This window comes from Gadus macrocephalus, chromosome 5, assembly GCF_031168955.1.
Source record: "Gadus macrocephalus chromosome 5, ASM3116895v1".
Taxonomy (NCBI): domain Eukaryota; kingdom Metazoa; phylum Chordata; class Actinopteri; order Gadiformes; family Gadidae; genus Gadus; species Gadus macrocephalus.
The window spans coordinates 15,180,842-15,193,542 of NC_082386.1; the positions used below are offsets into that span (position 1 = coordinate 15,180,842).

The 12,701-nt window shown below is 46.4% G+C and overlaps 1 protein-coding gene across 2 annotated transcripts in view; it reads right to left on the reverse strand.

Moving 5' to 3' along the window:
- The window catches only part of aqr (aquarius intron-binding spliceosomal factor), a 57,441-nt gene that overhangs the window by 25,577 nt on the left and 19,163 nt on the right, over positions 1-12,701 (reverse strand). For both annotated transcript variants that reach the window (XM_060052707.1, XM_060052708.1), the window contains exons 20-26: positions 10,207-10,376; positions 8,484-8,725; positions 7,875-8,024; positions 6,893-6,962; positions 4,771-4,881; positions 3,919-4,028; positions 1,012-1,147 (exon numbers count right to left, since the gene is read on the reverse strand). In XM_060052707.1, coding sequence (XP_059908690.1) covers positions 1,012-1,147; positions 3,919-4,028; positions 4,771-4,881; positions 6,893-6,962; positions 7,875-8,024; positions 8,484-8,725; positions 10,207-10,376 — 989 coding nt within the window. The remainder of the gene's footprint in view (positions 1-1,011; positions 1,148-3,918; positions 4,029-4,770; positions 4,882-6,892; positions 6,963-7,874; positions 8,025-8,483; positions 8,726-10,206; positions 10,377-12,701) is intronic.

The following is a 12,701-nucleotide window of genomic DNA, read 5'->3' on the forward strand; positions in this document are numbered from 1 at the left end:
TATGAAATTCTATTCAATCCAATTTCGTATCTTATTTCAACTGACTGCACTGCATCAGTGGCATTCCTCTACTGCCGCAGCCTGCGAGCCATTACATAAAAGACTCACACTCTCAGGGACGGGCAAGGAGGAGACACTAGGTACACCCGCAGTTCCTCCTCTGCCACCGACGGCTATTTTAAGGGCCTTCTAATGATGCGCCGCACCAGGAGGAAGCAATTGTCTGCAATGGCTTTTTATTTCTTCCCGGGGCCCCGAGAGGAGAGCGATAATTAGGTGACGAGAATAAACACGGAAGGATATTATCCGGGTGCACGTCGACTGGGCAGATGGCGCAGCGGTGGCCCCTTTGGATAAAGGGAAGTTCGGGATGGGTAACTGGATGTGCTCCGGTATAAATAAACCAGGCCAAACCGCATGGATCAGCCGTGTGAAGATCTACGATGGGGATATAAAACGATGTTCCGTCTTCTGTCTTCTCGCAGACCACTCTATATGGTTATCAAAATTGTGACGGGTGACGGAGCCATCGCAGTGTTCGCTGTAGAATTGCCCGAGGACTATTTTAGTCCGATGACAAACGACACACAGAACAGCAGCTTTACACCATGTGGCGGTGACTAGGAATCGAAAGGCATAACACAATGAAGAAATGCGTGACTTACACGTTTTCTACTGCTCTCTAGTGCAAACGCTCACGTGACACGAAATACATAAAGATTTCATTTCAGGCCTTCTTTGACCGAACTGCACACCATCCGCTTTGACATTGCTTCATTTAAATTGAAGTCGAAACACCACTGTAGGGAGAAGTTGTCGTCATGAAAGTGACACCTACACTACACGATATATTCACTGCAGCTGTCGTTTTTATCAAAATTGGATTGTCACACGTTCATTTTAATGAGGAATAACTCCCTGGGTTGATGACTTTTAATGGTTTAGACACTCCTGAGGTCAAATAAACCATGAATGTGCAGGTGCCAGGCTAACAGGAGTAAGTTGTGTTACCTGGTAGAGGTAGAAGTGTCCAGCGGTCTCACATGTGTAGGAGACATCTCCCGGCACACCCAGGCTCTCCTGCAGCCTTCCCACCTCCCCGAGCAGCTCCAGTCTTCTCGCCAGGACGTAGTTCACCCTGCCATACCTGCAAGACACACATCACATTCCCTAGGTTAGCACCGGCGTGAACAGATGATCATAGCCATACCTGCAATAGCTTGCTGTGATCGCCTGAGCGAGCACATTAGAATAGCAATCCCTACGATAGATTTCACAGCCGAGGCAGCGAGCTATGCAAGCACCAGTGTGAACGCGTTCGATTTGGTTAGTAAAGGCACAAGATACGACTACCGCAATTGAATGCGTTGTTGTCAATACTGAATTTCCATATGACAAGTTGTCATATGGATGTTCAACTAATATCTGATGCTTATGGTTGATGCTACAGCTATTTGAAAACCTCATCTCTAATTAAACCCCATTGTAACCACTGCAGAAATGTCTCCTTGTGATGTAGTATCGTCTCCAGAAATGTAGGCAAAGGAAAATACGACACAAAAGGCTGAAATAGAACATGGATTGCTTTGTACATTACCAATCTTAACATGTTTTAGCCTGCAGTATTCCTTTACTGCCTTTAATTCTGCCTGACGATGCATGTTCTATTGTTAAACCTAAGGGGAATATATCTCCTATAGGTGTGATAAACTAGGATAACATCACGCAGGGATGGATGCAAAGGTGCCACTAATAACCATGCCATGATGCACAAATACAGGGGGACATGCTGTTTCAAATGTTAAATGTGTTATTTTTAGACTCCTCGCCAAGGTCCCCAAGTCAGCAGGTTACTCAGACACAATGGCACGGCCCTTCCTGGCATGGCCGTGCCTGGCTTGGCTTCGGTACAATTCAATACGTCGTGTGTGGAGTGACCTTTCCCAGCATGACAAAGCCAGTGATGCACTCTGTCAGGACCGGAACAGGAACTTAAATAAAAACGGTATACGTGTCTGCATTTTTTAACAAATTTTGGTTTGTCAGCATTATGCATTGGCAGCGATTGTTTTGTTTGTGGTCCAAAAAACTAAATAAAACAATGTAAGGTGTGCTGTGTTAAACTTAATCACTGACTGCGGCTGGGAGTAGGAGTAGACTGTAGCCACAAAAAGTCGCATTTCTTTTGCTGAATACAACAAACCCGATTCTTCATTATCTTAAAACTGGCGCGCTGTCAAAATAAAGAACCCTAGAACCCTTAAACTCGTTCACACTGGTTTTCACAGCGTTCGACCAAATAACTTCATCAACGTTATAGCTGCAATAGTTACCATGACGATTAATACAGGCACCAGGTACAGTCTCCACCATAGCTGTTCACACCCCACATCTCGTTAAACACGCAGGCTATTCATTGTGAACCGTCGGGGAAACGTGGCTAATTAATGCTGCCGGAGCCCATCACCTTCGTAAGGCAGGGCAGACGGCTCCGCCTGCATTTTCCTTGGTGTCAATAAAAAAAGTGGGTGGACGCAGAATAGTAGATAACGAGAAGGATGGAGGGGGGCAGTGAGGGAAGCTAGCATTTCGGTGAACACTAAGGTATCTCTGTTCCCCCTACATTTCGTCTTCCCCTTTAGGTTCTGCCGGTAGCCGCTGCATCATTTACAGGTATGGCGACGTGCGCCATTGTTTGCATTGGTGTTCCCCATCCATCACATGCCATGCTTCACACCGGTTGCTGGCGGGTTGGCAAATCTGAGTGACATGCGCGGTGCTGTGCGTCTGCTTATTCCAAGCATCGCTAAGAGCTATACTCTGTGTTTCAGTGCCACAGATGGTGATTAAGAATGTAGGCTACGAGGCACTTAAAAATAGAAACCGCATGGAAAATGCTAGATTAATATTCAATGATAACGGGCAATTTATATTCAAAGGGCCCGTAATTGTTCTGAGGAGAGGGTGGTTAGTTACGGGGGAGGGGGAGACGTGTTTTGGCAGATGCATGCAGAAATGCGATGGGGGGGTATGATTGCAGCCATGTGTCAGTTAAGGCTGAGGTTATCCTGAGGTATTGTCTGTGAATGCATCTCTCTCAGGTTGAGGGAGTCAAGTGTACAGGCTTCCCTTCCTTCGCCCCCTCGATGACTCACTAGCCCGGGCCCGAGTCATGTCCCTCAAGGTGCATCTCTCACACACACTTGAACACACACACGCAAATATCATACCAGCAGCCACCTACTTTGTCAACCACTGTGGTATTCATGAGTCAGTGGTTGAACGTTGTGCTTACTGGGGCATCTCTTTTTTTATGCGATTTCTAACAGAAATCCAAAATACTCACCAAACTAGGCCCACAATATATTTCACAGGAATCAGAAGAGCAGAAAATCTACGCTGTCAAACACTGTGGTTTTGATTATTTAGTGGTTGAACTTTCTGCACTTTTCACATGATTTTAAATATTAGAACACGCTCCAAACTCCCCATGTCTTGAAGTGCTTTTGGGGATGGCTAGAAAGGCAGGACTCTGCTGCCCAGGCTGTGGATCGGCTTGTGAGGCACGGGGGCACCTGCTCCACTTCAAACGGGTCTTTAAGTCTGGGTACAAGGTCAACTCTAGCCTGGCCACACCCATGTCCAAAGGGATAATCTGGGAGACAATGCCACTGATTGGAGGGCTGCTGGGGGAGATCACTTACACTCACACTGCTCTGAACAGCTGTCTTTGTAGTCCCTGTGTGTCTTTGTAGTAGCTCTGTGTGGTTAGTCTGGCTTCTGAGTTTCACTGTCAGTACATTCTATTTGATAAGTTATTATAAGCATTTACGTCATTTCTGTACATCTTTGTTTGAGCATGGTGTGTGTGTGTGTGTGTGTGTGTGTGCGCGCCCCCCTGCCCGGCTCTAGTCTCACCTGCTGAAGTCCTTCTCCGTCTCTAGCGCCTCCTCTCCGTGACCCATACGCAGGAGGTGACGCTCGTCGATGTCCAGTGCTATGATCTTCTCAAACAGCTGGTTCAGCGCCTGGGGGTCAAGGTACACAGAAACCCATTCAGACAGGGAAGGTCCACTTGACTTATGAATGTGTTTATGTGACCAGAAAGAACCTCTTGTTCATCCATGCAGAAGAGCATGAGGACGAACACACACACACACACACACACACACACACACACACACACACACACACACACACACTAGCAACTGGGTTATGTGCGCCCAAGAAACCAAGGTTTATTGAGCCATTGATGTCCGAGGACTCAAAACCATTGAAAATTCTGGGGTACACAACATAGTACGTAGTTTTGCTTACTTGTAGGAAAAATAGTCAAACAAAGCCATGCTATATAAAAAGAAATACAAATAAAAACCAACCAAAACATTTCATAATGCATTCAGCTATGCCCTCTCTGGATACATTTGACATATATTGGATACTGAGCGGCCACCAGTGTGAAAACACCAGCAGATTACTTCATGATTAAATAGAGAGGGAACAAGTTGGGGAGCTCTGCTCTATATAGCATTCAGCTTTCCACTTGATTAAGGAACAATGCAGAGCTACAGACTTGAATCCAGGTTCTTTTAAGAAGATTATACAATTTATTCAAACTCCTCTAGAAAAAAGAAATCTGAAATAGGATAATAAGGCCTGATAATGCTGAAAAAACTAATAAATACCCTAATTCGCCGTCTTGGACTAAGTTCAATTTATTGTCCTTGGTGTTATTTGAATGATGTGTTGGTGTGTGGGAGCATGCGTTACCTGGTTAGAGTGTGTGACGATGAGCGTCCTCTGTTCAGGGAAGTTGTGGTAGAGGTTGGAGATGATCTGGACCGCAACGTCAGTCTTTCCTGTGCCGGGTGGACCCACGACCTGTGGGATGGAGTGGAGGTGATCACGTAGGGAACAGAATAGTTCACACAAAATAAAAATAGGTTTATTTTTTCCACTCTTTATGCTTGTGAATAATAGAGTGCCTGGCAATTTGAGGTAATTTGAGGAAATATTTAGAAATCCCAATTAGTTTACTCTTCCAAACTGGGTATTGAGTTAAAAGGCTCCTATTGGAACACCTGGTACGAGTTTGATTAGCCATTACAAGCCATCTGCCCTGTGACTCACAAGTGAGAATGTCAACTTAGACGTATGCTGGATAGATCAGTCCACCTAGTGGACTGTAGCAACTGGTGGGCTTATCTATACATAAAACACCCAGGTGGACACGCCAACTTGGGATGCCACTAAGTAACAGGGCAGGGACGATTTTGAAACGGTTAATCATTCTCACAGCTGGTGGTAAAATATGGGGCCTTTAAGTCAAACTTTTGAGGTGGCATTGTAGTGCGTGATGGGGCTGCCATTCTTCTGAATGAAGTGAGCCACGCATGTGCAGTTAAGGCCTGCCCGGGAGCATGCCATGTGCACGGTGCACCAGGTCAGAGCCCAAGGGATGCAAGAACACAGAGCCACCTTCACACAGGAAGGGGGCAGGGCATTATACAGCAGAATATAGTTTGTATCCCTTTTGAGCTCATTATCCAGATAACACCGCTGCATCCATACGCATATTTAATTATAATAACAAAAACAACCTTCCTTGTACTCAACTATGGGCATAATGCTCGTCTAATCTACTAGGTGAATATTTATGAAACATTTTGGCCTTGTGCAGTGTTACCCGGGGTGAGCTAAAAATAAGTTGGGAGTACAATTAGTAGACTCCTCTGTATAACACGCCACATAAACTGCTCCTTGATTTCAGCGAGATGAAAGGCACACCAGCGAACAGGGAGAGGGTGGAGGAGGAGGTCTGGGGGGGTGGTCTGTCTTGGCTGCTAACGACACTGACACATGCCAGGGAGGGGTGTCGGGAAAGGAGGAGGGGAAAGGGTTAGAAGGGGACGGGGGCAGATACAGAGAGAGATAAGGCGTAGCAACTCAGACACACATGAGAGAGACGCATTGAGGAGAATTATAGAGACGTGGCGAAAGAGATACAGACAAACCCATCGCAGCTACACATGAACAAGGGAATGTGAGGAGAGAGAGAGAAAGTGTGTGGGGGAGGCGAAGAGAGGCGTGAGTGCGGGTGCGAGAGCGAGAGAGATGAAACTAGAGTGTGATACGCGCAAAACGGCGACTTGTTTTTACGACTGCTGATAGCCCGCCTGCCGTATTTATATTTACCCCCTCTCATTGGACAATAAATAACAGCACAGAGTGAGGGCCAAGTGCCAGCCACCATTCACCAAGAGGGAATGGCCAGTTTGTCAAACAAGCCTGGGTGAGCTGCCACCACCAGGGCTATCCATACAGGGCCAGGATGACATGTCTACGGTTATGGTCGTAAGTTTGGAACGCAACAAGCACTTACGTCCTTCTCCATAGGGATATGCCCGTATAGGCTATATGTGTGCCAGCCCCGTGTATTGGATGTCTACATGGTCGATTTATACAAAGGACGTTTCCCCGAAGTGCATTTTAACATCTGTATGAGGAATTAGGTACAGTTTGATAGCAGAAACAGGCAGTGCGGACAATGAATCTTTAAAGCCCGCCATTCTTCACACGGGATCACCTTGCAGGCCATCAAACTATGGCTATTACATTACAGGAGAGTCAAATAATGATAAATAATACTAGCCCCAATACTCAATTAATACACGATAATTTGTCAGATACACATTTTAACAAAATCCCATTTGACAAAGGAAATGCAGTGGACTTTGCAACCTGCTGTTTTAGGTCCTTTTAAGGTAATTTAGGTAAAATAATGATCATGTGCAACTAGTTTTGATGACTTTAGCTAACAGAAGCGGCTTTAGAATGGTGTTAGCCCAACAGTGTATCTTTAGTGTGGATGACTGCAGGGAGATGCTCTTACCATGGTTAATCCTGGCTGCATTCCAGCTCGGATTGCTTCTATCTGAGTGGGAGTGAATTGAATGGTGTTCCTGGAAGGAGAGCGGTGAACAGAAAAGCCATCATGTTTAACATTAGCACAATGTGATGATACAATATCATGACAGGTGCTGACATTTGGAAAATATCCACCCAAACAGGCTACTTCGCATAGTAAGCTTGCTGATGTGTCTATTCTCAAACTTTTCATCAAATATGTTACCATTCTGATAAGATCATGGTGATATTTCATTCAGAAATATGCTTCAGTCAATAAATAGGGTCTTTATTTCGTATTTCAATTATCTAAAGGACAGCAATTCCAAGATGTTCTTCCAGCCTTTTGGCATCCACATTCACCCTCATGCATCCAGCTTCACACATACTCAAATATATCACTTAACATATCACTAACCCGTTCCAAAAGAGCAGTAACATAACCACCTACAGCCAACAAACCATACGAGTCACCAGCATGCGTGAAGAAGCCAATATGAAAAGCATGTGTTTGCCAAGGCCAAGATATGCAGCATGAGACATGCAAACAGCAAGGGTTGCTTTAATGGTGAGGATGATAAGCACTGGCATCATTTATACTATGTGTTCACGTGAAATCAAAGAGACACCGCAACGGCAGTGCCAACAGTGGGATGCCCCACGGGTGCGCTAATGTTGGCGATACTAAAAGGTAGGTATTTTCATTTGCCATTATATTGCATTGAGCCCATGGGCCATGTATTGAAATGGAAGCTAGAGACATCTGGCTGGGGTTCTAACCAGAGCTCCTGTGTGCGTGCATTACATGTGAATAACGGGTCGACGATGAGGTGTGACCTTGTGGGAACAGGAGGTGAACCCTCTTCACTTAGCGAAGGCTAGGGTGAACCCCTGTTGAGAGACTTACGCCATACCTGTCGCCAATGCAGTTGAGTTATGGCAGCGGGGGTGTGCCCTGTGTGTCTCACCGTTTGGGCTGGTTGTAAGGATAGGGACCCCGGTTGAGGGGCACGTGGGGCACGACCACCAGTGTCTTGTCGGCGGGCGATTCCTCCTCTTCCCCGTCCGCCCTCCTCTTTTTGCCTTTGTCCTCCTTGTTGGGAACAGGGAACTTGATTCTAAAACACACAGACACACACACACACAGAGACACACACACACACAAAAAAGCCCAAGGGCACAAAGAGAATTAGGCTTGATAACGACCAATGAATAATTGAATACAACGGGAAAAAGGAGCAATTTAAGGGTGTGACTTATTAAAGCCATTCTCAGCAGCGCTCAACGATTCGTCCATTGGTGATAATGTCTAGCGAGCTTTGGAAGTTACGATACTTTCATTCAATTTAGACTGCATGTGTGGCTATTTTGCTTTAAAAATTCCTTTGTTCATGCCGGCAAACCGCAGAGGTACAAAATATTAAAGAATAACTGCTCAAACTCCTTTAAATGGGGGCAGTTAGCCAATGTATTCTACTGCAGCACAGATCAAGAAGCTGGTTGAAGCAAGCTTGCTCGGCACTGGACCAATGGGTCCGAGGGACAAGGTGACCAAATTTAGTTGCACCACTCCTCACCTGAAGGGGGGCACCTGCAGCTCGGGGTTGTCCTCGGCAACCGTCACCGTGTAACCAGGGAAACAGGAGCGCAGGTGGTCCAGGGACAGGAAGGTGTCGTTGAAGTCAAGGGAGGAGATCTGATTGGGCATTTTGGAGTAGTGGGCACTCCCAGGGTCGCCGTAGCCCAGGATGATGTCATGGAGCCAGTCGGGCACCACACACTCTGTGTTCATCAGGTTCCTGATTGTCTCCAGCACAGCCTGGGATGGATGGAAAGAGTAAACAAAAGGTCCATGTGATGTACATTTTGAACTGTATGCAAAGCAAGGGCTCCAATTGCGCCAGGAGGTTAGCTGTTACCCGCATTTATATAATATGTCCTTGAAGGATACAAAGACAGCCAAGTGGCCCGGACCTCCTCGCGGAAAATCACGCAAAAGAGTGGCAATTATCATTCCCATTCCGAACGGTTCTTTTTCTTGATCTTCATGGTGGTTGGCAAACATTATGGTGCATTACCACCACTAACTGCCTTTAATGCTGGATGCAGAACTAAAAGGACATCTGTACCAATTTCAATGGCTCATATAATTGGTACCAGTAATACTTTGATTGAGAGTTAAGTGAGAATTTGAATGCTAGCCATTATATTCTTGGAAGCAGTCAGTACCAGTCTTAAACATTCTAATGGCCAGAGGACATCAAAACTTTGATGTCGGTCGCCGTCAACGACGAGGAAGAGGTGCTTCACTTTTCCTAATCAAGCATATTTTCTGCGTGTCAAAACAGCTTTGGGTTCTCTACTGCAGCCGCTCTGACAGAAATGATTGCGTTTTAACACATTAGGCATAAACAAAACTATATTCATTTTTCAATGAAATAACCTTCAAATGAAATGTTGTGCTACGAAGTCAGCCAGAAAATGGATCAAAGCAAAAACAGATCAAAGCAAGGCTGCAGTAGCCACAAATTAAACATTAACACCCACATAACCATCTCTTCTTAAAGGAAGGACATGGAAGTCATTTTAACACCAGCGTGTAAGACAGCAGGCTCCTGAGTGATGCAACTCAAACCTGCAGTGTGCATGGGAGAGGGGGGGGGGGGGGGGGGGAGAATGCAAGGAAGGTGAAGGGTGTTGTATATCACAAGGTCACCCACAGAGTGCTGCTGCTTGTGGCCTTGGGCGGGGACGGAAGTCCCCGGAGCTGCCCTGCCCCCAACCCCAGAGCAGCGCGACCCAACCAGTCCAATATAGGTGAGTGATCACCAAGGGCTGATGTGGGCAGGGCGAGAGCTCAAGGCCTCGGCAGGCAATTCAGAGAGAGAGGGAGAGAGAGAGAGGGAGCGAGCGAGAGGGAGTGAGCGAGAGGGAGCGAGCGAGAGGGAGAGAGAGATCAAGATAGGAAGGGCGCGGGCAAGAGATAATGGTGAAGTGAGGGGGTAAAAGAGACATAGGGGGATTGGAAGAGATGGGTTGTGTCAAAAGGGAGAGAGATAAAGAAGCAGAATGGTCTCCTCGTGAAAATCAAGAGGGAGGCGGCTAGAATGTAAGGAAATGGACTGTATTAAAGAAAGCTGGACAGAAGAGGAGATAGGGAATGACAAAGAGACAGAAACGTGGGGATGAAAGAGTGATCAGGAACAGAAGTGATGGAGAGGGGGGGGGGGGAATTGTGGGCGGGGCACCATGGCTGCCTGAGAACCAGAAAACCTTCCTTGAACAACCGCACCCACAAACCTTGAAGTTGTTCTCTTTGGGTTTGCGTCTCATGATGACGTTGAAGGACTCGTAGGGGTCCTCGGTGCGGTTCTGGATGCTGCCGGTCATGTCCTGCTGGTACTGGTTGGGGTCCAGCCACACTCGGTAGGTTCTGGAGTCGCCCCGCAGCTTGGGCTTTGGATCAGGGCCTGATTAGAAACGGGAAGGGGAAGACAATAACAGATCACCATCTGGATGCAATATTGCACTGGATGGCACGCCAGTATTCAGCAGTAAAATAAAGATATGGCAATACGAACACAAGATTCAGATGGCTTGAGGAAAACAGGTTGATTTATACAACTTGATCTGCCAGTTGCTAAGAAGCTTTTAAAAGTATTGGCTTCACACATAGAACGAATTTTGCAGTCCCCCATAAGTCCACAAGCATCTGGTCAATGCAGCCCCCTATCCCCAACCTCTACCCATCACAGTGCCTTTTAATCCCCTAACCCGCCCGCTTATTGCGTCATTGGAATTATGTCAGAATAAACGATGACTGACGCGTTTACAGTCATGACGGATCCAAAAAAGAACAAAAGATAGTCCCACATAAAAAAACAACAGAGGCTATGAATAAGCTGCGAGGTAGCGGCGCCTTCATTGAAAGACGCGTTGACATTGGGGCATGTGTTGGATGCCGAGCGACTTCAGGAACCGTGCCAAATGTAGGACACATACGGAGGTTTAACCCTGGGCTTAAGAGTCTGAGTTGCATAATTCAGATTTCTTGAGTGTGTAGCAAGTGGAAAGAGAGGATGGGGCTGGTATTAAGCAGGCACCTCGGTCCGGAGAGGATATGCATGTAAGATACCGTCTCGACAGGAAACACATTAACAAATAAACAGAGGAAAATACACACACACACGCACACAGATAAACAAAAAAAGAAGAAGAAAACACAGACACAGACAGACAAATAGTCAAAATAATGAACACACACATAAAGCAAAAAACAAACAACAAAAACCTCCCTCAAACATAGCGTGGCCTTGCTTCGGCTGCAGTGACTAGAGGTGACAGGGCTGACAGACAGAAGCAGGGCTTGGCTCCCATGGGAGGCCGGTGTGGTGCGGCGGAAAGCTCAAGCAGACATCCCGATAGGCTCGCCGTGTGTCGCTGCAGCCGCACCGGCAAGCCAGAGAAACCCATTCCTCTGGTCCCAGCGAAAGCATCCGTGCATACAGTAAATCGCATGGATCGCCCCGATGCCTCTGCTCATTCATATGTAGACGGGGCTGTTGTTGAATAATTAAATGTTGCCTTAATCAAAAGTTTAGTAAATGAAACAATGGATCCTGAACGCCACTGAAATCTAACAACGAGACATGGATATGATGCATCTCTTCCCCATTTTAGGTATGCAGTTAGTATCCTGAGAGGGTATGTGGGTATGGAGAGGACACGTGTTTTAACAGGGGGGGGGTTGAAAAGACAACTACTTAGAATAGGATACAAGCAGTCCCCCTTGGAATGAACGTTCTCAGCTGTGGATGAGATATGCATCGGGAGAGAGGTAGGTAGGGGAGGGGAATTTGAACGTGGATTCTGGCACTTAAAGTTAAATTGGATATCTGTCCGATGCTAAATATGTCTGCCATAAAAAGCTAAGAAAAATTTATGTGGCTATCCCCCTTCCCCCCCGCGCCTCAACTAAATCCTAGGTAAATCGATACTAATGTGATGATAATGTCTTTAGCCAAAACATATGTCATCATTACAGTAGTAATACCAAAGTAGTATGCTCATACTAGGTTACAGACCCCACATTCCACAAAATAATATTGGCAGCAGCTTGTTTGGTAATGAGTGGTAGGTATTGCCTGCCTAAACATTCCACCCCCTTCCATGTCCGCTGCCACTAAACAAACAAACAGCCATTAAACAAACAAACAGTCAGAGAAGGATGCGGCTCTTAAATCCAATGCAGAATGTAGAGAGAGAGAGAAAGAGAGAGATAGAGCGATAGAGAGCGTGCGCAGGTGTCCGTGACGACCCCCCAGGTTAATGGAATGGTAATGCAGACAGGTGAGGTCACCGCGTGACCATCACCATGACAACACCTCTCCGACCCCTTCAAGAGGAGTGCAGAGGGGTGATGTAAGCGGTCCGACCGGATTGAGGGCGATGTGCTCCACTCCACTGTGTGTGTGTGTGTGTGTGTGTGTGTGTGTGTGTGTGTGTGTGTGTGTGTGTGTGTGTGTGTGTCAGTTTGAGTGTTGGTGGCTTTTTCCACATTAAAAAAAATGAACAAAAGCCAGTCCCATGTGCAGACAGCAACACGGCAGGCCAACGTGCATATGTAGGAGTACGTATGAATAAACAGCATGCTTGCGTGTTCAGCATGTATGGCCATTATTGTGAATGAGAAAGTGTTGTTAACGATCCTGGTTGTAGGAATACATCAGACCGAGCGTTTAAAATTGGTACTGCCGTTGCTATTCACAATAATGGAGAGTTGTTGTTGCCGCCCG